General features: G+C 36.2%; 1 protein-coding gene across 1 annotated transcript in view; it reads left to right on the top strand.

Moving 5' to 3' along the window:
- The window catches only part of COMMD10 (COMM domain containing 10), a 65,150-nt gene extending 40,136 nt beyond the window's left edge, over positions 1–25,014 (top strand). Inside the window, exons 6-7 of the mRNA XM_070938719.1 lie at positions 19,946–20,005; positions 21,621–25,014. Of these exons, the coding sequence (XP_070794820.1) occupies positions 19,946–20,005; positions 21,621–21,659 (99 nt within the window). The 3' untranslated portion in view covers positions 21,660–25,014. The remainder of the gene's footprint in view (positions 1–19,945; positions 20,006–21,620) is intronic.
- The last annotated feature ends 1,346 nt before the right edge of the window (positions 25,015–26,360 follow it).

Here is a 26,360-nt window from a genome sequence, read left to right as displayed (position 1 = left end):
TGAGAGAAAGGCTGATAACAGTCCACAACTATGCCTGTGAGCAGAAGGCATATTTGTACTACTTATACAAGTAGTCCTTAATTTACGGCCATTCATTTAACAACAGTTCCAAATTATAGTGGTCTTGGAAAAAGTGATTTATGACCCATCCTCATTATGATCATTGCATCATACCTGTGGTCACGTGGTCACATTTTAAGCATTTGGAAACCAGCTCGTATGGCCCAGTTCCGAGGAGGAGGAGAAGTTGAAACTAGAACCATCCGACAGGATGGCATATCTCCCTTGGAATGTTTGGAGAGGCCAGAGGATGAGGAAGATGCTGTCCCAGGCCCCTCAGGCATTCATTGGGTGAGGCGGTCAACCAGACAGAGAAATGCCTGCCTTCACAGACACGGGGGAGGATCGGCTGCAGACAAGCAGTGGTGCTGATAGATAGCACATCCCCTCTGATGAGGAACAGCTGCCTCCACCTCTTGATCCAAGGGCACGGAGAGCAGAATGGAGGCAAGCTCAAAGGAGGGCTGCAAGGAGAAGGTCACCCCGCCCCTCCTCCCAAAGAAGACCTGGTGTGCATTGATTTAAGGAGAAGCTGGGAGTGGGGGAGTTTGCCTTTGTCAAGAACAATTTTTTGGCTTAGACTCCCCTGGCTTTGACTTGTGCTCCTGCCTGTGGCCTTGCCTTTATCTTGCGGATTGCCTTTTGCCTCATGGACTTGCTTTGCCATGTGGACTTGCCTTACCCTGTGGACTTGCCTTTCCCTTTGCTCTTGACTTTGGACCTTGCCCTGTGAACTTGCCCCTTCTGTTTGGACTTTCTTTATGGCTTACTGACTTTAGTTTGGGGGACTGGGGGTGGCTGCCTTCAGGGTAGTGTGGAGTGGAGCCTTACCAGCCTTTGTAGAGCCATTTGTTGTGCCCTTTAATCAGAGCTATAAAGGACATTTACCAATGCCTGCCTCTACTTAGGTGACCTGGGTCATAATGGCGCATTTCTGATAGTTGCTGCATCTTGTGGTCATGTGATCATGATTTGTGACCTTCCCAGATGTATTCCGACAAGGAACGTCAATTAGGGAAGCTGGATTCACTTAACAATGGCAGTAAAAATGGTCATAAAATCAGATGCACTTGCTTTATGACCACATCAACTTGGTAAATTCCAGTCCCAGTTGTGCCAGTAAATTGAGGACTACCTGTATTGAACTATTAGTGCCATTCCCTCACAAACAAGCAAGCAAGCAAACAAACAAACAAACAAAGGAACTTTCTTATAATAGTGGTCTGTTTGTTAGAAAAGATAGCATCCAGTTCCACAAGCAGATGGGATTCCCCCCTCCCCCCCAAAAAAACTATGAAAGTGGTCAAAATAAACTAACTTTTCAAGGACACTTCCAGCAGACTTCTGTGCCATCTGCAATTGTTTATTGAACACATATTTACTCTGCTTTTCAGCTTAGAGTGTCTCATGTTAGAATATTTCTTGCCAGAAGATTTAATATGTGAATTATCAAATCAAAAGATAACCAGAACAGATGAAGAAAGAAGCTTTAGGCATAACTTCTTAAAATTACAGTGACTCGCTGAGATGGAAACTTTGAGAGGAAGCAAAGTCCAATATTTTCAGCTCCTAAAAGCTTTTGAAATTTGAGTTTAATACATATTTTATCTTTTTCTGTCGTCCCACCCCTCTGCCCCATTTTTTGTGGCTTTTTTGTGCCTTTAAGTCTTGTTGACTCTTGGTGACTGCTTGTCAAGTCCCTGAAACTTTTTCCGCAAAGTTATAGAAGTGTTTTTGCTATTGACTGGCCCAAAATCATTTAGCTGGCTTTATACCCAAGGCAGGATTAGAACTCATAGTCTCCAGGTTTCCAAACTAGTGCATTGACCACTATACCAAACTGGGTGCCTTTCTGTTTTTGTTACAAATACTTTAATTTGAATGTTGCTTGTGAAAAGGAAACTTTGTCTTAATGGTTTCAATGGTTTTTATGAGTCTACAAATATAATAAGCAAAGGTATAGCACAACATAAAAACGTTATTCTGAAATGTGTGAATAGGAAAACCAAAGATTTCTAACTGACCTTGGTTAACCTGAAAAAGATAACAAGGTCCCCATTAGTACCCATTTGCTAGACAACCAAGAAGTTCCAAAGCTCTAGGGAAGTTTTAAAAAATCACTGTGGAAGAAGATGCAAACCAGTTCTAGTTTATTGCAACCCCCCCCCCCCCCAAAAACCCGCCCCACACTATTGGCACATGTCCATACAGAAACTAAGAACCATTCTTAACGGAATAATTTTTTTTAAAAAAAATGTTCATTTGGACATTTGACCTCAATTCAGTTCCCAGTGATAAAGTTTCTCATGAATACTGTAAAACATAAACTAAAGTTACATTGTTGCACATTATTTTTAAAGGTAAATTATTAAATATCAAGCAAGTTATTTCAAATAGTTCCCTTCCTTGCTTTTACTATTTGAAATATACCCTTTTTAAAATTGTTCCCAAAGATCTGTGAACTGAGGTTCATGAATTAGAGCGTCTTTGCCTCCTTTTCTCAGCAGCTGCCTCATGAAAATAGGACAGGGGATTGTGGAAGATGATATAAGTGGACTGTCTGTGTCCCCAATTCATACACAGGGCCATGTGCAGCTCTCCAACCTTCTTCTTTATGGCTTCCAAGGTCTTCTCTGTAGATGTTAAAAATCTGCAGCAGAATTTGTTTCTTTTCCCCATGCTTCCTAATTCCTCAAAACAGTATATTATTTTCTTGAAGGCCATTTCTTTATAATAGCAGATGGGAGATTGGTATGGAGCTTCCCTGGAGAAGTATGACATTGGAGGTTATGCTATTGTCTTCCAACAGCAGCTTGTCTGTATGTAAAGCCGCCCCTTGTTTGACTCAGAGTTGTTGGTTTTTTGTTTTTGGTGTGTCTTCTGCTTGACAAGTGGGAGTTACTTGAGTTTGATCTCAGGCTTTTATAGGCAAAGTTAGCCCGATTTATTTTAAAGTTGCTATTCCAAGTTATTAATTCCACTTCTTACATTTTATAAACCTACCAGCAGAAACCTCAATATTAGAGCAGTAGGTAATTATTATTTGGCTGATTTGAAATCTATTCAAGAGTTCATGCAGCTTCAAACTGTAGTCATATATTCATAATGATGGAGTCCTGTGTGGAAAATAAAAGAATTAACTGTAGGAGTCCTTCCTAAGACATATTAGTGAATGCAAGCTCTTGCTGTGAGAATGAATTTCTAGGTATGTTCCTTTGTGCCATTAACTTATGTATCCAAACTAAATAATTAGTTCATCTTTTATACTTTTATCTTTTTTATTCTAAGACATGAATGATAATGATTTAAAAGCATTATTAAAACTTTTTAAACATTCTTTCCACCTGTTCAACTGGGAATTTTTTAAAAAGAAAATCCTTCAATATGCTATAAAAGTACAACAGAGGAAGACTTAAATTATTAGGAGATTTTTAACTGTACTGTTCCGCATATTGTTAATCTCAGCTGATGTATTAAAATATAATGTGCATTTGTCCAGTTCTCTGTATGAGATCTTGAAGATGTGACACAGGTAACCTACTTAAAAGCACTACTGCTTATATTATAGCACTTTTTCTTCTCAGCCCACAGTAGGCTATTACCAGAGGGTTTTTAACTCTGTGTGGTTCCCTCTAGAAATCTAAGTTAATGTATGGGTGTAATTTTAATGGTATGGAGTTGTTTTAGCAACTGAAAAATCTAGAAGATGCTGAAAGGAGAGTCTTTATATGAAATACTTCACAGGGAGGCATGACTATTATGCTGGCAATGATAGTAGAACAATATAACAAAGGTAGATGATACACTATTTAGCCAAGGTCAGGTTTTGTATTGTTCCTTTTTGGTCATGCTTAATGCTAAATTTAAATCAAAGCCATTTCCAAAGGCAAAATCAGTACAGGTAGTTCTTGATTTACAGCAGCTCATTTAGTGACCGTTTGAAGTTTCAACAGCATTGAAAAAAGTGATTTTTGACCGTTTTTCACACTTAAACCATTGCAGCATCCCCATGATCACATGAACAAAATTCAGATGCTTGGCAATTGACTTGTATTTATGATGGTTCCAGTATTCAGGGGTCATGTGATCCCTTTTTGTGACCTTCTGACGAGCAAAGTCAATGGGGAAAACCAGTAATACAGTTTTTCTTTTTCTTTTCTGGTTTGTCACTCCAGGCTTATCTACACATACACTATAATGAGTTGATATGAATCTTAAGATGAAATATTTGGTTGCAGTCATGTAGAATTACTGTGGATGAAGCTGGCTGGAAATGATGGAAGTTGTTTTTCAGAACAACTAGACACTTTATTTTTAAATGCTTCTAACCATAAAACAAACCAGGGAAGAAATCTTGATTGGAATTGAAACACACATGCATAATGACTGCATGCTTCCTGTGTGTTTGGGGATGTGAATACACACACGCTTTTGTGTGTAGATGATGATACTTGTTGGCTAAGAGGGCCAATAATTTGTTAATAATAATTCAAACTTCGTTTTTCTTCTTCTACAGTTTGATGGATTTGCAATAGTCTTCTGCCTCTTATTTTTCTTGGCAGGTACAACCTGTCGATGTCACTTCGTGGATGTAAAGCGTGGTACATATTCAAAAGTTTGTGCGTTTTCCGGTCCATTTTTTTCAGTTCAGCCAACATCCAGTTGATGATTCCAGCTGAGTAGTGTATCACTGGAACTGCCCATGTATAAATGGCTTTAATTATGTTTCCAGCATTTAGCTTTGATTTTAATATTTTGCGGACCCTCCTGATGTATTCCTTTGGCATTGACTCTTTGACTTTTCCATTCAAGATGTTATCTGCTTCCAATATGCCTAGGTATTTGTAACCATCATCCTTTGCTAATGCTTTTACTATGTTTCCATTTCCCAGTTCTATTCCTTCTATTTTTTTTCCATTTTTCCTTGCTGCATGGATAATATAGCACATTTTTCAAGTCCAAAGTTCATTTTGATGTCGCTGCTGAACAGTTGAACTGTGTTGAGTAGTGATTTAAGTTCAGTGGGGCTTTTTGCATACATTTTTAAGTCATCCATGTATAGTAGATGGTTTATCTTGCCATGTTGGCTTGAGATTTGGTATCCCACTTTTGTTTTTCATAGGATTATTGTCAGTAGAATTAATGCAATGTTGAACAGTAGTGGTGAAAGTGAGTCCCCCTGGAAGATTCCTCATCTGATGTTGACTTCACCAATGTTCTCCCCATTTGCTGTTAGAACTGTTTTCTATTTTGGGATATTTGCTTACAAAAATGTACAAATATTTTTGCTGATTCCAAAGTTTTCCAAACAGGTGTTAATCCAGCTGTGGGGTCAAATGTTTTCTTGTAATCAATCCATGCCATATTTAAATTCATTTTTCTTCATTTTGCATTTTTTAGTACCATTTTGTCAATGAGCAGCTGATCTTTTGTTCCTTTTGATTTTTTATAATTTCCTTTTTGTTCTACTGGATGCAAACTGTTTTCCATCAGATGATTGAATACTGAATTTGCCAGTATTCTTGTAAAAAGTTTGAACGTTGTTGGCAGACAAGTAATTGGGCGATAGTTGCTTGGCTCTGTGCCCTTTTCTGGATCTATCATTATCAAGTATGTTCGACCATTCTTCACTTGTTGCATTTTGAAGCATTTGATCAAATTGAGTGGCTATGCGATGATGAAAGCTGATCACGTGTTTTAGCCAGTATCCATGCAGTTCGTCCAGGCCAGGTGCACTCCAGTTCTTGACCTTCTTTGCTTGTTTTGCAACCTTGCCAGTTGTTATTACAATATTTTCCATTTTGTTTCATGTTGTTTGCTGTTGAATATCTTTGATCCAGGAGGCAGTTATAATAATAACAACAACAACAACAACGATGATGATAATGATAATTTGCAGGAATGGCTCCATGAAACCACTTCAGAAATCTTAGAAAATAAAAGTGGAAGGCCTAGATTGGCTGCAAGTGGTGTTGTTGTCTTGAAAGTTTATTCACCTGCCAAGAAAAGAGGCAAAGATAAAGCTGGGGGTGATAAGAAGCATCCCACAGACTAGAAGAGGAGAATGAAAACAACAGTTCACTTTCTGGTAAATGGCGGTTTGGGGCCTGGCTTTATAGCAACCATTTTGTGAGAGTCTGTGATATGATCTTATGAGTCTACATAAGCCTAGTGACTCCAAAACATACAGACTACAATTATAGTATGTCATTTAAAGAACGCTCTCCTTTCCTTTTTTGATGATGTATAGTTACTTTTTTCCAGTATTTTCTTAGTAATACAGCAACAAACTCTTGGGTTTTTATTTATGAAAAATAAACATAATTTATCTGTGGATAAAGGTTGGTCTTTAATCAGTATGCATTATACTAGACGGGGGTATTTTGTTAGGAGGCACTCCTCCAAAGATTTATTTTTTTAAAAGAATTCTGTTATCTCTGGGAGAAGTTCTTGTTATAAAACCTAATACTGTAGACCTGTGAAAGGCTTTCAAGGATGTTTAGAAGAAAAAAAAAAATGGCTTGAGCAATTGCTCACATTTTACCTGACCTTTTTAAAATGCCTTTGCATTTCTGTTGGTTCAGGAGTTTGGTATCACTATTCTTATCACAAATCCTAATGGATGAAATAGTCACAAGTAAAGAATAAACACCATTCTTATCAACAAACAAAACACATTGTAAGCCGCCCTGAGTCTCCGGAGAAGGACGGTATATAAATTAAAGCAAACAAAACAAAGCAACACAACACAACACAACACAACACAACACAACACAACCAGTGTGTATTATTTTTGTAGTTACTTGTGTGGCAATATTTTGATTATAGGACTAAACTGCTGTTGTTTTCACAGTACAGTACAATACAGTGGGGAGAAGGAGGCAGATGTAAGAGTAAACTTTGTGGCAAAGCCAGATGCATTTCATTAAATGCATGTTAGACATTAGCGAAATCAACCCGGCAAACATTTCATGGAATTTTTGGTCATCAAACAAACAATACTCAGTTGGAAGATGTAGTTCATTGCACTATTATGCTGAATACATTTTTACTGTATCAGTTTAGACTTATAGTCTGAAATTGCCTTATTAGAGATAAATCTTAGTTAAGATTAAGCATATTGTAAAGTTCAATCAAATAACAATCAAAACCAGAAGCGATCTCAGGGCTGCAACTGAAAACAAGAGAATATGCAGAGAAGCCTGTGAAATACTCTGGTTCATTTCTTGTCATGATATATTATGATTTATTGGGCTATCTGAAGTACTTGTATGTCTCCTCAGATGTGGAAGCCAATTATGTATTTTGAGTACCAAGTGATTTATCACATATTCAAAGGGAAGTTCATTTTATCCTAGTTTTCTGTTTTGTATGTGTTAAAGGAGTAAGGGCTGAATAATAAATGCATGCACTTGACTATTGGCATAGATTTAATGCTTGGATGTCTGTATAAATATTTGTATAAGAGATTGCCATTTAAAGAGGAGCATGAAGCTAAATTCCTTCACTAAATCAACCTCAAAGGAAAGTTTTTTAACCTCTTGAGTTCAGTCATGGAAGGGGAGGGGTCAGAATGTCTTGCCTGAATTCAAAATCGTGTTAAACATGATATAGTCTTTTCTGAGATCTTCCACTTTTCCTCATTTCTTTAATGTATTTTATGTTTATTTTGTTTAGAGATTTCCATTTTACCCTTTGGCTGTGAATGCCCTTTAGGAAGTTTGGAATGTTTAAAAACAGTGTTTACTGAAGGGAGAATTAAAATTGTCTCCATATTAAAACCATCAGGGCAGCAGAGAAAAGAAATATTGTTATAACAATCTGAATTCCTGGAAAAAGAACATCTTTACTATTCTTCCAAAGGCAAAAAAGGCCTAAAGGAGGAACTTTTGAAATTCTGACATAAATGATTGGTTTCTGTTTTTCATTCCCACTAGTTGTGCATGTGAAGGGCAGTAGAATACAGAACACAGTCTCTGAAGAACAAAATAAAGTGTATTGGTAACTTCTTGTGTAGGAAAAGACAATTCATAAAAGTTTGGCATCAATCTGTCTAGAGCACTTTCAAACTTGGCCACTTCAACTCCCAAAATCCCCCATCATATTGACTGGGGAATTCTGGAAGTTGAAGTACACACATTTTAAAATGGCAAGTTTGAAAAACATTGGTCTAGGATTTTATAGGTAGCACAACTAATGATCTCTTGAAATATAGTAGAAATGCACTTAGTCAGTCTTGAAAACCAAACAGGGCTATACATACAGGTAATTATCACTTAACAATGGTAACAGTTGGGACTGGAAGTTCCGACACTAAATGACATGATTGTAAAGTGTGACAAACATGACCATGCTGCTTGATAACACCAATTCCAGCACTTCTTGTTGCTATCATTAAGTTAATCATGCACATTAAGCATGATGTCATGTGGTCATCACCTGTGACCCCTCCCAGCTTTCCTATTGATTTTGCCAGTAGAAAGTGGTGATAACATGACTGAGAGATACTGCAACCTCTAATTGCCAGCTGGTTACTTAGCACCCAAATTGCAATCACGTGGATGTAGGAACATTGCAACAGCTGCAACTCTGAATACTGGTTGTAAATACCACTTAAGAGAAGACATGAGCAAACCATTTTTGTATGGCTACTAAGGAAGCTATACGGATAGATCCGTGAAGTCACTGAAAAATAAATTTGACTTAAAAGACATGTTACTTTAGCACTAAACACTCAAAAGGCTCTAGAATCTTTCTTGTATTTTTTTAACAAGATATGTCATTACTACTTGTTGAAATCTAAAGTGCTATTGAGAAAGAAAAACGTTAATGACATCCAACCCATTTGAGATAGGCACCTTTTTCAAGAGCATATTGCAGAGTGATTGCTCTGAAACCATTAAGTCATTCTGCTTAACACAGGTTTTCCCCACTGGCTTTTGGGATATCTTTCCTTCTCCCTTTTGTTCTTTGGTCATTAATGCTTGCTTTCCTTTTCTTTGAAGACTAATGAATTGATACTTGGTCACTGAAATTAACTTTCTTAGAATGGACAGATGGGTTTGCTGATTTACTCAATTTCTGAAAGGGAAAGAAAAAAAAATTCAAATAAGACTGTAGATTCTGCTTTAAAAATACTTTGAATTTTGCATTTACTAGATGAAATATTCTGTGAGCGTTCATCGGGCATTAAATTTTGTGTCACATGTACTTTTTAAAATGTGTTTTATACTTGGTGTTCCATACTGATAAAACAGGAAAACAGATTTAATAATTTTTCTCCTGAAACGTAATCATTACTTGAACTGTAAAAAAAACAAGCCGTTTGATGATTAGGGATAACACTTATTTTCTTTTTGGTTTTTAACAGCATTTTGTTTTTTATTTATTTTAGGCACAACAAAATAACACATGCATACCAAACTGTCATAGCATTTGTTCCAGTATCAGGTGTTATTAACACTTGTAGCATTAGGCTAACTGTATCACATTAGCATGATGTCAAAATAATGATCAATGTAATTAAGAAAAGTTCTTTGCTCACTCTTCATTTATAATAAAATTACAGTACTCCCCCCCCCTTTCTATAAACCTTATTGTGATTGTTTCAGCAAAAATAAACAGCTATGTTGAGGTTCAATATTGGCTTAGACTAAATATTTTTAATGTGTAAAAAAATCCATGTACCACATTTACCATAAATTCTACCCAGGCTATCTATTCCGTCCAAGTACTAGCCAGAGCTATTTAATTTCTGAAAGTAAACATAATTCTGGCTTGTTTTTAAAGAACGTTTTACTTTGGCTTTTAATCTGTGATTGTACTATTGTTTTAATTTTAGATCTATACTTCTTTAAAAGACTTGGTAGACAGTGATGTATTTTATGAATGTTTAAAATAAATAATATTTAACAGATGGATTTTCTAATTTTTTGTAGATACAAACAGCCTTTGCAACTTTTTCCATTTTTTGTTGTGAACATTGCAGCTAAGTATCATTCCAGTGATAGCCTTTCTGATTCCATTTGCAGACTTCATGGCACACCTGCTCATTAGCTTTGCACTTAAGACTTTCAAGGATTCCATTAGTTCCCTAACCTAAGATGTATGTCATCTTCCATGATTTACTAGAAATGACTCGGGAGACACAGTTGCTGTTGCCAGAGTTCAGTTTGTAATCTATATTTTCTTCTTTGAACCTTTTCATTTCTGTTTTTTCATGTCAACTCCCACTTAACTTCATAGATCTTGCTGCAACCAGTACTTAAGACTTCATCAATTCACATTTATTAGTCTTTCAATAGAGAAGATAAGCTACTGCCCTTAAAAAAATGATGCAGTTATTCCGAACCTGTAAATGAAATGAAATATTCAGTTTCTTTGAATAAATGCTGTGTTTTTTGAGTAGATAACTCTGTAACACTGAGTAGATGAAACATTAGTTTATGCCAACTTGATAGCAGCCACTGCACAAAGATGGTATTAATGCAATAACATGTGCATCGCATCCCTGTTTCCACATTTGATCTATTTTTAACAAAGCTGTTGTAGAACAATGGAGCAGATGCGAGAGACTGTGGGAATTGCTTCCTCTTCTTCCTACAAAAAAAGGAAACTTAGATTGCTCAAAGGCTTTGCACTGCCAGAACTGACAATCAACATGGGCCAGTGGTTTGACGCTGCTCCTGCAATATGGGAAGATAAGGAAGAATCTGGAACCAGAACCAGATGTGAAAAACTGGTTAGCAAGGGCTTCTTTCAACCATGTCCTTTAGTCCCTGCCTGACTTGTCCAGACTTCTAGTGATGGGTCACATGGGACTTCCCATTGGCACTATCCCACTACCTGAAAGAAAGGAAATGCCAATGGGCATTGCCCATGGTCAGACTTTTGGGTTGCTTACAGTCTGACCAAATTATTCACCAGTAAATTGGGAATTCATTTGTGAATCATTATGATGATAACAACAACAACAACAATAATAATAATGAATGCTATCACTTCCTGAGTCCGGTAAGTTTGAGGCATTTGGCCAGTGAATAAAAGACTTGTGTCCTTTTAAAAAGATGAAACAGAAATAGTAATCTTGTAATTAAAAAATTATAAGATTGTATAAAAATTATACAGTTGAATGAAATACTATATTTAGCATTATATGTCATAACAATCTCTTCAAAGATCAGTCTTCACAGAAGGTTATGGAAAAATTATGCACAGACCCACATGGAAAAGATTTGAGGTTCAAATAGCTTTGGTGCAACAAAGCATATAAGAATGAGGTTAGCACAAAGACAATAAACTTACGATACAAAGGTCAGAGACATTAAGAATAACAGAATCCATGAATTGAACTAGCATACCTTAAAACAAAGAATCATCATAGCTTGCCTACTACTTTTTTTGTTTTTAACTTCAGAGGGGAGTTCACTTCTCCAGCAATGCTTGACTTTATATACCTGATGGTCATATTCTCCCACCTTCAATCAAAGTTTTGGGAGCATTTCCTCTTAGTTTTTGGCTCTCTAGATATTTCTAGGTCATAAATTGACATTTATTGGTCCCAAAGGTTAGCTTTGCCTTTATCACAGTTTCCTCTGTTTACGTAGAGGTTTTGCTCTCCTGTTTGAGCACTGCTTTGCCCCATGCTTTTCCTGGAAATTAAACTTTAGCTTCTTTTATTATTGCAGTCTTTTTGAGTATCATTATCAGTGGCTACTTCCTAAAATTCCTGTTTGCGTCTAGCAGTCTTGACTGCTGCTGTTTGAAAGAGTTTTGATCACTGGAAACTGCTCTTGTCTTCTGGAGCTGAAATAATATAAATTGAGTAAATAAATAGAACTGCATATTTGGTCTCAGTGAATACTTCTTTCACTCATTTTCAACTAATTTACAATCTTGTCATAACATTTTGAATTTTAATTCATGGGAGGCTTGTTGCCATATGATACATTTATTATATTGTTTCATTTGTTAGACTCATACCTTTCATCAAAGAATCTGCTCCCACAGCAGTTTTGATTTCTTTTCAAATAATTTTAATAAAGAATTACAAATAAAAACTAATCCAAGGTACCAAAAACACAAAAAGAAAAATACAAAAGAAAAAGAAAGAAAGAAAAGAAAGTTCCCTCTTCATTCTAGCAAGTAAAAATGATTTAAATAGCTTATTGCCATCTCTAAATACAACATAAACTCTCTTCTCACCATAACTCTCAAAACTAAAAAATAAAGTCCTCATCCATTATTCTTTATCAGCCAGGGGCCAGTAAGGGAAAACAGATGTACTTAATTGTATTCCTTCCCTGAATTTTTAAGAATCTTATTTCTTAACCCTTTGAAAGATAACAATAGTTTTGTGAGATGGCTTGGACTAAGAGAACATGACTGTCCCAAAAGCACCAATGTTCTTCTGTGATTGAGGGTAGAGTCCCAGTCCAGCACCTTAATCAGTCCAGTCCATTGAAAAGACACAACAGTGAAGAACCTACTAGATATGTCTCTTAAATATGATGAAATAACATGGGAAGCTTCTGATTCTACAGATCAAATCCAGTATCATCTAGTAATTGTGCAATACTTTTCCTGGCAGTTCCAAAAAGAGGTGAGCTGATGAATCTATTTTAGTCCAAATTTCACATCAATTTCTGTTAGTGCATTGGCAAATACTGTATTTTAAAGCTGAGTCACATACTTTCAATTGATTTTGATCTACACTTATTTTATGCCCTGCTTTAGAAATAGGATATGCATTGATTTTTTTTTTTTGCCTAATTGACATCATCTTAGAATGTTCATGACTATTCGAAAGCAAGCTAACCTTGGACCCCTAGTTGTACTTTAGGGAGGCAGTATATTTATAGTCAGTTTTCAAGATCACTTGAATATTGAGGAGCATTTACAACATGATGGACAAAAATATTAGAACTGATAAATATTATTGATGTGGGCAACCTACAACTCACAGCTCCCAAATGAAAATCTCTGGAATACACTGTTATAATTTCATGCCAGTTAGAAATGAAAGGAATGCGATGTGGCCCAAGCTGAAAACTAAACTAAACTAAACTAAACTAAACTAAACTAAACTAAACTAAACTAAACTAAACTAAACTAAACTAAACTAAACTAAACAACTAAAATAAAATAAAATAAAATAAAATAATAAAATAAAATAAAATAAAATAAAATAAAATAAAATAAAATAATAAAATAAAATAAAATAAAATAATAAAATAAAATAAAATAAAATAAAATAAAATAAAATAAAATAAAATAAAATAAAATAAAATAATAAAATAAAATAAAATAAACTCTATAATAGTATATATAGTTTAGTTTAGTTTACTATATATACCATGTTTTCCCAAAAATAACACCTTGTCTTATATTTTTTTGAACCCCAAAATAAGGGCTTGGCCTTATTTTTGAGCAGGTCTTATTTTGGGGCGTGTGGAGCAAGACAGGGCTCTTCTTGCCGTCTTACCTGATTTCCAGCTCTGTCTCCCTAACCCTAACCAGAGGAAATGGCGGGGACCAGCTACGCATGTGTTTAAATATTTTCAAGGAGGGCTTATTTTTGGAGAGGGCTTATTTTTTGGAGGAGGCTTATTTTAGCGCATGCACTCAAAAGCCCGATTGGGCTTAATTGGGGATGATTGGCCTGATTGGGGATGTCTTATTTTCGGGGAAACAGAGTAATGACAACATTGTTGAAAAGCATTATCTTGCCTTTTTCTATACATTCCTTCATTACTCTGGAGGTTAAGCAGTAATGTCCTTTAAAAGATGAAGTGGTACCTTAATTCATTCCTCTAATTAAAATATTACTGTTCCAGACAAATAGAACATTGCTGAAGTAGGCAGTTTGCTGTTTTGATTCCTTTCTCTCTCTCAGATTTCTAGGTAATGTAATTAAGTTTCCATGCTTTTATAGTTGATACAAGATGCTTGGAGAGAGAAAAAGACAATCCATTAAAAAGTTCAGTTTTTAACTGTAACATATCATTGGAGAAAATGAATGCTGATACAAGCATACTTGAATCACTGTTGTTTTTTTACTTTGTTGAAAGAATCAGTATTACAGAACAATGACAAACCTTAATGAGTTTCAGAAGCAGTTCTAATCAATATATTTCACAGGATACCCACAGCTAAACTTTTTTCTAGTGATTTTTAAAATGATATTGTTATATTTTGCCACTAATGAGTCTTTTATTCAAAATCAAATAAAGTAAGTAGTAACCTGATTTGTTCTTTGTGTTCTAAGAATATGAAAAAGAAAGAAAGAAAAATGATGCCATTTGAAGGGCCTGGTTAAAAAAGAGAGTAAATTGGCTCATAGTTTTGCTTTTGTTGAAAATATCTGTAAAATGTTCATGAATTCTGTTCACAGTGAAAGATCCCATCTAGTAGTAATATAATCTTATAAACACAATATTTATTTACTTAAACCTTAAGTATTTATTTACTTAAATCTTTGTACAGTTTCCCATAAAATCTCTTGTAGCAATTCACAATCATATTTGAAAACAATAAAGCAGTTGCTCTCAGACTTTGCATTAAAAGAAAACAGGAAAAGATTTATTTCTACCCTTCACACAAAAAGGCCTGGATGAAAAGAATGATTTAATTGTATGCATATCTTGACTATTAGGATTGAGGATTTCAAAGTGAAGTAGTCACCATTTGGAAACCCCATCTGTAAGTGACTGCATGATGATATTCACAATTTATGACACTCATAGCAAGACCTTTCTGCACAATGTTCATGCCCTTTATAACAGAGAAGGCACTCTACTAGGCATCCCAATCTTATACATCTCCATACCAGATTATACTTTCTTTGATATATGACACATTCAGTGGAGTCATGGAACAACCTGCGTGATTTGCAGTAGTGGAGAATATCTGTAGCTTGGCTGTAGGTTCTCTGAACCTTCATCCTCAACCTGTGTGATGCACAAAGGAGTTTAACTCAGATATCTATGATCACATGGACTACAATTGGGAAAACGTGCAATGTGTTCTTTAACAATTTGAAATAACTAATTGATCCCTGTGTTCCTTCTGAATTTGAACAGTAGACAGCTCTCCTCCTCCTCCTCCTCCTCCTCCTCCTCCTCCTCCTCCTCCTCCTCCTCCTCCTCCTCTAATTGTAGAGATTATGATAGAGATCTATTCCAAGTTAACAATAATAATTTGAATTGTTGTTTATCTTCAAAGTATGCTATGGACGAAATTGAAAAAAGAGATGGCACTAATTGTAGAAGTAGTGTAGATAAGAAGGTTTCACAAAATGCTAAATTAAAAAAAATAGATCTACATGTTGCCCAGATTCCTATGACGAAATAGATGTCTAAGAGATGCTGAAGTCGTCAGCTTCATAGCTGAGTTGGGATTTCAGCCAAGATTTTCCTCCTTCAAGTCTGGCACCTATTCTACAAAATCAGCCTTCCCAGCCGAGTGCACTTTAAAATAACATCAATCAATCAATCATACAGAAAACTGAGTGTACAGTATGAATGAGTAATATGCAGATGAGAAATCATTGAACTAATTATTGCTAGATGAAACCTAGCTAAGCAGGTTATCTGAAGGAGCACCTTCTCCTGTATGTATGTATCTATCTAGACCTTAAGGTTATCTAATGAGGCTCTCCTCCAGGTCCCCCACCAAAGGAGACAAGGTAAGGCTCTACAAGGGGGAGAGCCTTTCTAACTGTTTAGGGCTTTAAAGGTCAAACCAGCATTTTGAATGTGATCTGGAAATGGGCTATCAGCCACTTAAATGGCAAAATACTGTCCTTATGCAGAGAATAAGGAAGATGATCTTGATTTTTCCATAATTAAAGTGATGATGTCTGAAGTATAACTAAGGGCACAATAGACAGATCATATTCAGAAAAGGCTTAGACACTTTCCTATTTCACAGGAGTATAAGAAAGATAAAGAGGTGCAGCACAATCAGCACAATTTAATATTCTGTTATTACAGCAACCCCAAACAGAGAACTGTTCCTTTAGAACATGGGTGTCAAACTCACCACATCATGTATCGTGTCATTTTTTCCCTTCGCGGAGCTGGAATGGGAATGGTCACATCTGGCCTGCGGGCCACCAGTTTGACACCCTGCTTTAGAATAATTGGAAATCTCTCCGTGACAGGGCACCACTCAGCTGGATCAATATACTATCCACAAACAGTATTTCCATCTTGTCTAAATTAACTCTTTGCTTATTGGCCTTCATCCAGACCACTCCCCAGATGAAGCATTGACTCTGGACAACAACCATTTCACTTGTATTAGATGAAAAGGAGATATAGAGCTAGGTATCATCCTCCTATTGATGGCACCTGAGCCCACTTCCAGATAACCTCCCCAGCAGTTTTATAGAGATGTTAAACAGCACCAGGAGTAAAATGGAGCCCTGGGGGACTCTATAACTTCGAGGCAGAATAATAATCTTCCACCACTACCTTTTGGAAATGGTCACCTAAATAGGAAGTATGGAAGCATTATAATAGATTGTAGTACATTGTACCCTCATATCCCAACTCTGATAGTCTACTCAAGAGAGACCATGCTTGATGGTATAGAACAGGGGTCTCCAACCTTGGCAACTTGAAGACTTGTGGACTTCAACTCCCAGAATTCCTCAACCAGCTTTGCTGAGCTTTGCTGGCTGAGGAATTCTGTGAGTTGAAGTCCACAAGTCTTCAAGTTGCCAAGGTTGGAGACTCTTGGTATAGAAAGCTGATGAGAATTCCACAAAGACTAACAGGATGGTACTCCTCCATCTTTCTTCTGGCCCTGGTCATCCTCACACAACAGTCAAGATGGTTTCTGTTCCATAAGCAGTCCTGAAACCAAATGGAAATGGATCTAGAGAATCAATTTCATCCAAGAACAAATGTTCTCCCCAATTCACTGTTGGATCAACCAGATTTAAGTTTAAGTTTATTTAGATTTATATACCGCCGTACTCCCGAAGGACTCAGGGATGGCCTTAGAGGGATGTATGAGAAGTTTTAAATTTCCTAATTGTCAAGTGGATCCCACCTAATTTTAATTTGAAATATAAAGCAAACCTTTATGTTAGCCATTCAAATATTAGTATTTCTGTTGTATAAAAATGACTTGTCTGAGATTTTTCTCTTTGTTTGTTAAATGTATAAATTTAAGTTATTTTCTTTTATAAAATTTTATATTTATAAACTGTCAACTTTTTGGCAGTTTAGGAGCACATACTATCCAGCACCAAAATTCATTTGACAGTTAAGTAAACTGGATACACTTTTATTTAATGTGAATAAATAGCAATATTTCCCAAAATAGAGGTGCAGTTTTGTTTTTGGAATTATATGAATATTTACTCAGATGGAGATGACAATGGCATTGCAACACTAGTATTTTTTTTAGAAATGTATTCCCCTTTCCTGCAAGTAGCACTTGTTAATTTATTTTGAGAGTGAACGAAAAGATTATTATGTCATAGTAGACCAGCATAAACTTATTTTCATTTTGTGAGTTATCAGAACCTTTTACATTTTTCCTTTTTAAAAAACATTTTATATTCTTTATATAGAGGATCAGCAGGAGTCATTACAGACCGCAACTCTTTTCTACCATTTCTGTTTTTTTTTTATTCTGTACCCCATTTTGAGCATAATGCTTTATTTCTTTCCTTATGGTAAGGCTAGATTCTCATATAGATATAAGTTTCCTTTAATTACTAGGATGGGACATTTTTCTGCAGCAGAGAGGAGGCAGTGAGATGAACGTGCTGGTCCCAGTGATTTTATGCTTCTTAATATCGATTTCAAAATATATGTTTTGTTTGCTTATCCCATTACCTGGAAATCATTGGTCTAGTGCCATGATGGCGAACCTATGGCACGTGTGCCAGAGGTGGCATGCAGCGTCTTCTCTGAGGGCACGTGAGCTGTCACCCCAGTTCAGTTCTGCGCATGTGCATGTGCCTTCCGCCAGCCAGCTAGTCTCCAGGTCTCTGCCATGCATGTGCGGAGAGCGGGGCACACCAGTGGGCGCATGCGTGGAGGGGTGCGGGGTTGCGCGCATGTATTGCATTGCATTTTGGGGGTTTGGGCACATGCGCGCTCTTTGGGCACTCAGTACGGAAAAGGTTAGTCATCACTGGTCTAGTGGCAGAACTGAATCCATAGAATCCATTTTACTTTCTTTCTATGAACAAAATGCCAACTACTGGAATTGTTTTAGTTTCATCCTTCAGTCTTTCGTATCTACACAATGGACTTGATATTTTAGTATTCTCAATTTATGACCTTTCATTTACTGACTATTCTAAGTTACGATGCTGCTGAAAAAAGTGATTTACCACTGGGCCTTCATTAACAACTGTTGCAGCATTCCTGCAGTCACTTGAGCATAATTTGGGTGCTTGGCAACCAGCATGTATTTATGATGGTTGCAGCATCCCTCACATGATCATCATTTGTGACTTCCAGCTGCTTCCAAAAAGCAAAGTCAATGAAGGTAGATAGATTTAATTAACAACCCTGGAAAAAAAGGTTGTAAAATTCGGTGCAAGTTTCTTAACAACCATCTTGGCTTAACAACAAAAGTTCTGCTCCCAATTTTGCTCATAATTTGAGGTTTACGTGTAGTTCTAAGTTCCTAATCTTTATACAAAAGGGGTGAAGGTTACGTGAATAGATATTTTAGGCCGATTGAATGGAGTGACCCTTAGTATGCTCAAACTTCAAAGTAAAATCAAAATGCATAAGATCTTACAATTAAAATGAAAAGTAAACATCTTTAAGGAAATCTAAACTGAAAAATAAAATGGAAAAAGTTGAAGTAATATCAGAAGTATAAGATTAACAGATGTCCAAAATGTTATTTGACCAGGAAAACATGATTAGCAAAAAATATGTTAGGAATAGAAGACCTAACATTATATAAAGTTAGAGAGTTGAATCTGAGTGAGAGGACATACTGTACAATTCCAGGTAAATTACTATCTAAATTTACTAGGTTTACTGATGGAATTGTTGAGATACTAAGATAGGAGTGCTTTAGATGTTCCTGAGCAGTTATGATGAAGTATATTATATAGTTAGTACAGAATTCCTGTATTTATAGAAAAATTAACACTTTTGAAACATTCTTCTTTATCTCAAGTGAAATATGACATAGGCAAAGGATATAGAAAATAAAATAAATTCAAGTTTAGAAATGCAAAACACAGTGTTTGCGTAGCCATTATCCAGCAAATCGGAAGAGATTTATTGGTGCAGAAAGTTATTATCTACCATCTGCCTCATGTTTCCCATCATGAACGGTTTTGTCTATAATATTTAAAAATAGTTTTAAAGCACTTTTTTTGTGTTAAACTTTGGGTTGGAGGTCTGGGTAAATGTCTATAGAGAGTTCAGTGTGATAAGATACTAACAGTTAAATTAATGTGAAATGTTAAGTCAATGCTTGCATACCACCGTAATGAATCAGTGAGTTCAGTCACATGCACAGCCTCTAATGTCTTGTTACAATGACATTTACTGATTGTCAGATGACATCTGGCAGAGATGGAAGTATAATTTTTTTTAGATGTTCCTCAAAAAAGATAATAAAATTATTTTTTTTCCTAGCCATTTAATTTGTTATGACTTAGAGAATAACTTACAAAGAAACAGGTAAAAATGGAAATGAGTCCTTTTTTTTTTTTTGTAATCATGTGTATATATATAGTATGAAAAAATGTTGCTATTTTTACATGTTCTATGAAGATTAAATTAACCCTTAAAGGAAATTACAGAATTACAGTAACGGTACGCCATAGGCTGAAGGTACAGACAGCACTATATTGTGTGGACTAATTTATTGCCCATCTTTTTATCTTTCACAGAATGTGGAGAAAATATTTGTGGAATTCAATCATAAAGAACTGTTTGAGTTCTATAACAAGGTCTGTATTGGTGTTTTAATATATTTTTCGAGCCTTTGATAACATTTCCTTTGCTTTAGTAAGACTTTATTTAATCAACTCAATAGTTCTGAGTTGTTCTTGATTGTAAACACATAATGCTTTCCTCCCCCAAAGCAAAGCTCTTCTAAATTATATCTTGTATATACAGGGTTTACATTTGCTGTTTCAAATGGCTTTGAACAAAGTGGTGTTTGCTATAACTTGAACCAGCAAGTTCTAACAAGAACCAAAAGGGCAAGAAATTTTGAAAAGCTTAAAACTGTAAAACATACTTATTTACATTATACAGGTGATGAATTCACCCAGTCATATCCATGGGTTTCCAAATCACAAACATATATCAATAAAACATATTTATTTACATTATGCAATTGATGAATTTACCCATAGGTTTCCAAATTGCAAACATATATCTATCTATACATTATAAATGGTCACTGGACAATTTTTTAAAAAGTTGACTTTAATAATGGAAAAATGGTTTTTTTTGCTTTATTTATGAATTATCTCATCAATGTGATTGATGAGTATACCCAACTGTACATCTCCACCCCGGACCAACCTAGGGATGCCCTTTCCGTGATGTCTAAGTGCCTGGAGGCAGTGCGGGTCTGGATGGGTAGGAACAGGCTCAGGCTCAACCCCTCCAAGACAGAGTGGCTGTGGATACCGGCGTCCCATGATCTAGCTCCCCCATCACTGTTGATGGGAGGGGAGTGTCTTGCTCCCTCGTAATCTTGTGTCCTCCTTGATTCACGGCTGTCTTTAGTGGACCATCTACTGGCCGTGACAAGGGGGGCATTTGCATAGGTTCGCCTGGTGCGCCAGTTACGACCCTTTCTAGACAGGGACGCCCTCCGTACGGTCACTCATGCTCTCATCATCTCTCAGTTGGATTACTGCAATGCCCTCTACATGGGGCTGCCGTTGGGGTGTACCCAGAGGCTCCAACTGGTCCAGAATGCGGCTGCGCGAATAGTTACGGGTGCGTCCTGCTACTCCCACATAACACTGCTATTGCGCAAGCTGCACTGGTTGCCGGTGGTCCTCCGGATCTGCTTCAAGGTGCTGGTACTCACCTATAAAGCCCTTTATGGCATGGGCCCGGGGTATCTACAGGATCACTTCCTACTGGCCTCCCACTGCCGAGTTCGCTCATATAGGGCTGCCCTCCTCTGGGTCTCCTCGGCTAGACAGTGTTGGCTGGCACTCCCCAGGATGAGGACTCTGTGGTCGCACCGACCTTCTGGAATGGGTTGCCCACCGAGCTCTGGACGGCCCCCGACCTCCGCACCTTCCTCACCGACCTAAAGACATGGCTTTTTCACCATCTTCCCTGATCTGTTGTGGATTTTAACTTGGGGATTGGGGATTTTAAATTGGTTTTAATATTTTTAACTCTTATTTATTGTCGGGTTGTTTTATTGTTGTGAGCCACCCCGAGTCCTGCGGGAGAAGGGCGGCATATAAATCTGACTAAATAAATAAATAAATGAATGAATGTGTGGTTATATTTAATTTGCATATTTTTAAATTATTTCTCTTCCATTTTTATGTTCCTAAATACCTTTTTTGTTTTATTTTGATCAAATAGTTGGAAACAATACAAATGCAGCTGGATTCGCTGACGTAATACTATGTGAAGATTAATTTCTCCATCACCTTCCAACTGTTTTGATACTGAAGATATAATGGCTGAATATATTTACTGAAATATTCAATGGATTGCTATCAATAAATGATTTAAGTTTCTTTGATCATTCACATTAGGTAAATGAAATCATTGTTAAGAAAATTTTGGTTACACTTGACTATATGGTATTCAACTTTAAGTGAAGCAATGTACTATATTATTGTGCAGACTTTTGAATTATGAAGTCTTCAGTTTTTGTTTTGCATTTGCATTGTGGATGGCAGTTTATATAATACTGTAGCATAATAAAATGCATGTAATCATTATCCAAAGTATGCTTAAACAGTAGAAAAAGTTAATGAAATTGCTAAAACATTGGCTCCAATACTAATATCTTACCCATAAAAACAACAGTGCAAATTCTCTAACTTTGGACTATTTTAGTTTATTACTTAATGCTTTTGTATTTGCTGCCAGATTTTCCAACTATGACAAATAGCAAGGTCTGCTTGTTTTTGAATGCTTCAGTGATTGCTAAAACGCTTTAAAGGACAATTGCCCTCTCACGCATCAAAAAAAGAATAATGAGAATTTCTTAACAAATTCAGTTGTTTACTTGATGAACATTTTACCACCAAGATTTGATTTTATAGATTCCCAGCTTGAAAGAAATTAAAATTAAATTAAAATTAAAAAAAACAAGGCCCTTTTTAGTAAATCCAAGGCAGCAGGAACAAGGTCCAGTGCTACAATGACGGCGGAAACTATTGTCGATGCAGATTGTTGATGTGCTTTTTAGGGTGCCTTAATGGTAAGAAGCCGATGAGTTATAATGCACACATTACATTACTAATTGGAAAAGGTAACTAATTATGGGTAATCTTTTGCATTTCCTAGCTTTCCCTAGGTTTCTTCTTTTCATTCAAAAAGTAGCTGCTGGGTGCACAAATAAATGCATTTAACAATGCCAATTAAAAGTCCTGGCAGAAGGTTAAAATTCTCTGCCAAGTGTCCTTGGTGTAATAACTAATTGCCATTGCTACATCTGGGATATTATACTTAGAATAGGATTGAGCAAGTTTCAGAAATTATATGGAAATGTATTGGGCCTCAGGTGAACACAGCAGCACCTTTCTGGTATTCATTTAGGGGGGACCCCACTTTTTTCTAAGAATTCATACATCCCTTAACTGGACCAGTAAAAGGAAAATGCTTTTTTAAATTTATTTTACCCACAAACTCAAGTAGTTTATTATGGTTGTGCAGTTGACTTGGAGAGATGCTTAATTGGACAATGCCAGAAACAAAATGCCATTCCAGTATAAAGTGGCTCAACAGAATGATCAACTTCACCTCTTTGATACAAGATAGGAATTTTGCCATCATGTGGAGGAAACAGCCTCCAGATCAGTGACAGAGTTGATGTGAACAAATGCAGAATGCTTTGTGCTAGGAATTGAAGGCTCTCCCTGTGAACAAGGAGCTTTGGCACACACACAAGTGGACAATCAAAGCCAGTGGAGAAGCTGCAGTTTCTAGGATCAGGCTTCTAGCACAAGGACAAGGTGTCATAAAAGCTAAGAAGTATTTTTTTCTCTTCAGAGCAGTGAGCAATTTTCTTTCTGTCCTGTCACAGTTATGCCATCACAGTTAGATGGCAGAGCCCAGTGGAGAGATAGTAGCAACACAGAGAAACCACATAGATTTCGTAGTGACATATCTTTGTTTTAAAGTTTGCAATCATTACGGTAGTGAAAGATAAGCAAGTTGAGGGAGCAGATGTCTTAATTATACCTTCGGGCAGGAGTCCTTCCTCTCTTGACAAAGGATTCAGAAGGGTCTGATGCCAAGGCTTGAAATAGTTCTGATCCTACATCCAAGTGGCCTTCCGGACAGGGCCTTCCAGACAAATACTAACTGATGGACTAAGGTGAATGATTTCTGCAACAGAAATCTTCCAGCTGTATCTAACCCTGCAAGGAGATTATAAGTGGTCATATAAGTGAATCTCCTGCTTCCTGTTATTGATATGGTGAATGGAGAATTATGGATCATGGACTTGAATCTTGTCTGAAGAAGGAGCCTAACAGCGTGGACACAAAGGAAAATGAGATCTCCAGCTCTAAGAAAATGAAGTATCAACCTCTTCACCACCAGTGTCTTAGGTGTGTGTATACACAAACACATGATATGGAAAGATCATAAAAGAGGCTGCACAAAACTGGGCACAAGTGGCTGTATTGATACTTGAGTGAGCAGTACATCCCTAATTGCATTGCCATGACTCACATCGCCTGTGAATGATTTAACCATTTATACAAAACTGGAAAGGATTTTGAGACATAAATGTCTTTGGTCCTATTAATGGATAGGAGTGCAACTGAATTAAACCCAAAGTTTTATTTTTCTTTGCAAGTTTATTCTATAAATGAACATAATGTAGGTCAGTATAAAGCAATGTATGGTAACTGAAATATGTTTACATTCTAAAACTTTTAAAGGCTGTATTTATAGGGGGGAAATGCAATATCAGATTATTGTCACTTAGAAATTATGCTTCAGGGAGAATGTTTGCAATGTTCAAGTCAAGCCATTATTGATTGGCACATTAACACTTCTGCAACTTTCTGCAAGATACTGCATTAATATTTCTGCAACTTTCCTATTTTGATTGAAAAATACCCACACACGCATTGCAGAAGGACTTTTTTCTTACATTAAAACCAGTCGAAATAATTATTTGTGCAAACTCTTAAACTCACTTTAAATTCACCCAAGTCAATTAGGAGTAACCTTCAGTTTTGCTCTACCTATTTCGTAGACAATATGGATATCAGTAAGCAAAATTAATTTTGAGGCACAGTTGGAAACAAGCATAAAACATGCTGTTGATTCATCTAGTTTCATTTAGTTTGGAGATTATGATAAACTGATAAATTTATCAGATTATGAAAGCTATACAATTCTCTACTTTTCCAAATTGTCCATATATATAATTTCCAAGCAGTCAGCATTAAAGTTTTTCAGTTCATGTACATTTAGGCTAATGTACTTTTTAAGAGTATTGCAACTCAACATACTAAATTCTGTTAACATGGTTGATAATTAAGAAAAAATAAACAATGGATGTATAGATGGAAGTCTTCAAATAACTTATATTGTAGATGTTTTAGATGGTGAGGATTGGGGAAAATAAATACTTCCATATTGCATGCTTTAGCAGTCTGTGCAGCATTGACTAATGTTACTGAGGAATAAGGGGGTAAAACAATTTCAGATTTCCAGAGGCTGTTGAAGTGTTTATACTGCCTCAATGTTAAAATAAAACAAGTCAATACAAGATTTTATTGCACAATTATCTTTACTGATCTGATTTGTTTGTTTGTTTATTGTCCCTTGCCTTTATTATTTTTTATAAATAACTCAAAGCAAGCATACTTAATATTCCTTCCTCCTATTTTCCCTACAATAACAACCTTGTGAGGTGGGTTGGTCTGAGAGAGTGACTGGCCCATGGTCACCCAGCTGGCTTTCATGCCTAAGGCAGGCCTGCAATTCAAAGTCTCTTGGTTTACAGCCTGGTGTCTTAACTACTGGATCAGTGGTTCTCAACCTTTTCTACACTATGGACCCCCCCCCCTTTAAATACCTTGTGTGGCCACTGACCATGGCCATGGATCACCAAGACATAACTCAAGATTTAAATCATAACATTTCTAGCTTTTATGGACCCACTGTGATAACATCCTTGCCCCCAGGGGTCTGCGAACCACAGGTGAGAACCACTGGACTAGACTAAACAAGTAAAAAAAACAAAAAACAAACAAAAAAAAACACTAGACATGATTTTCATGCAGAACACATTGTCTTCACTTCCAGTAGCTAGCAAACAAGGTCCACTTAACAAAAGGATGTTGAAGATCTGGAAATACGGCACTTTATGCTTTTCATCTTTTTATTAATTTTCCAGGTTGTTTTATGTTGCTTATTATCAAATTAAATTTGGTTTGTTGGTTGGTCTGAAACCTTGGAGAGCTGCTGCCAGGGTAAGAAAAACTGGATTTGCTGGCCAAGAATTTGCTCATGTTCTTTATCAAGTCATAAGTTCCCAATCTCTGCAAGCCAAATGAAACAACATAATTCTGTACAGAAATGCTAATGGTAAAAGCACAGCTATAATTTTAAGGAGCTAAATGCCACTTTTGTTTAAGCAAGACTAAAATGGAATAAATACAACAGATAATTGTATTCTATAGTTATGTAGAATTTATGAAATGACTAACGCAAAACTATTGCCCAGCTTAAAAATATGAATTATTTCCAGAATTTGTGATAATTTATGCTGAAAGATGTCAAAAAGGCAGTGCAAGCATTTTTGCATTAAGCAGACCTGAACATAAAATCTTAAAACACTGGATACTTTATTTTTTTTATTTTTGCTAAGCTAGATAGATATAATTTATCATCAAAACTAAAATGGTATATTTTGTACTCATTGAACACATTACAGGATTCTTCTTCATGATGCTAAATATGTGTTCCCGAGAATTGAAGAAATTATGTTATTTTGAGCATTTGGAATTTATCTGAAATATTCCCTAAAAGTGTTTTGTCATTATGCCACTATTAACGTGGTAAGTCTGAGCAAAGAAAGAATACTGCTGAGCACATTGTAAGCCGCCCTGAGTCTTCGGAGAAGGG

The sequence above is a fragment of the Pituophis catenifer genome, unplaced genomic scaffold (assembly GCF_029215685.1).
Source record: "Pituophis catenifer annectens isolate HBS135680 unplaced genomic scaffold, rPitCat1.0.hap2 SCAF_2, whole genome shotgun sequence".
In the NCBI taxonomy this organism is placed as follows: domain Eukaryota; kingdom Metazoa; phylum Chordata; class Lepidosauria; order Squamata; family Colubridae; genus Pituophis; species Pituophis catenifer.
This window is presented reverse-complemented; position numbering and strand designations above follow the sequence as displayed.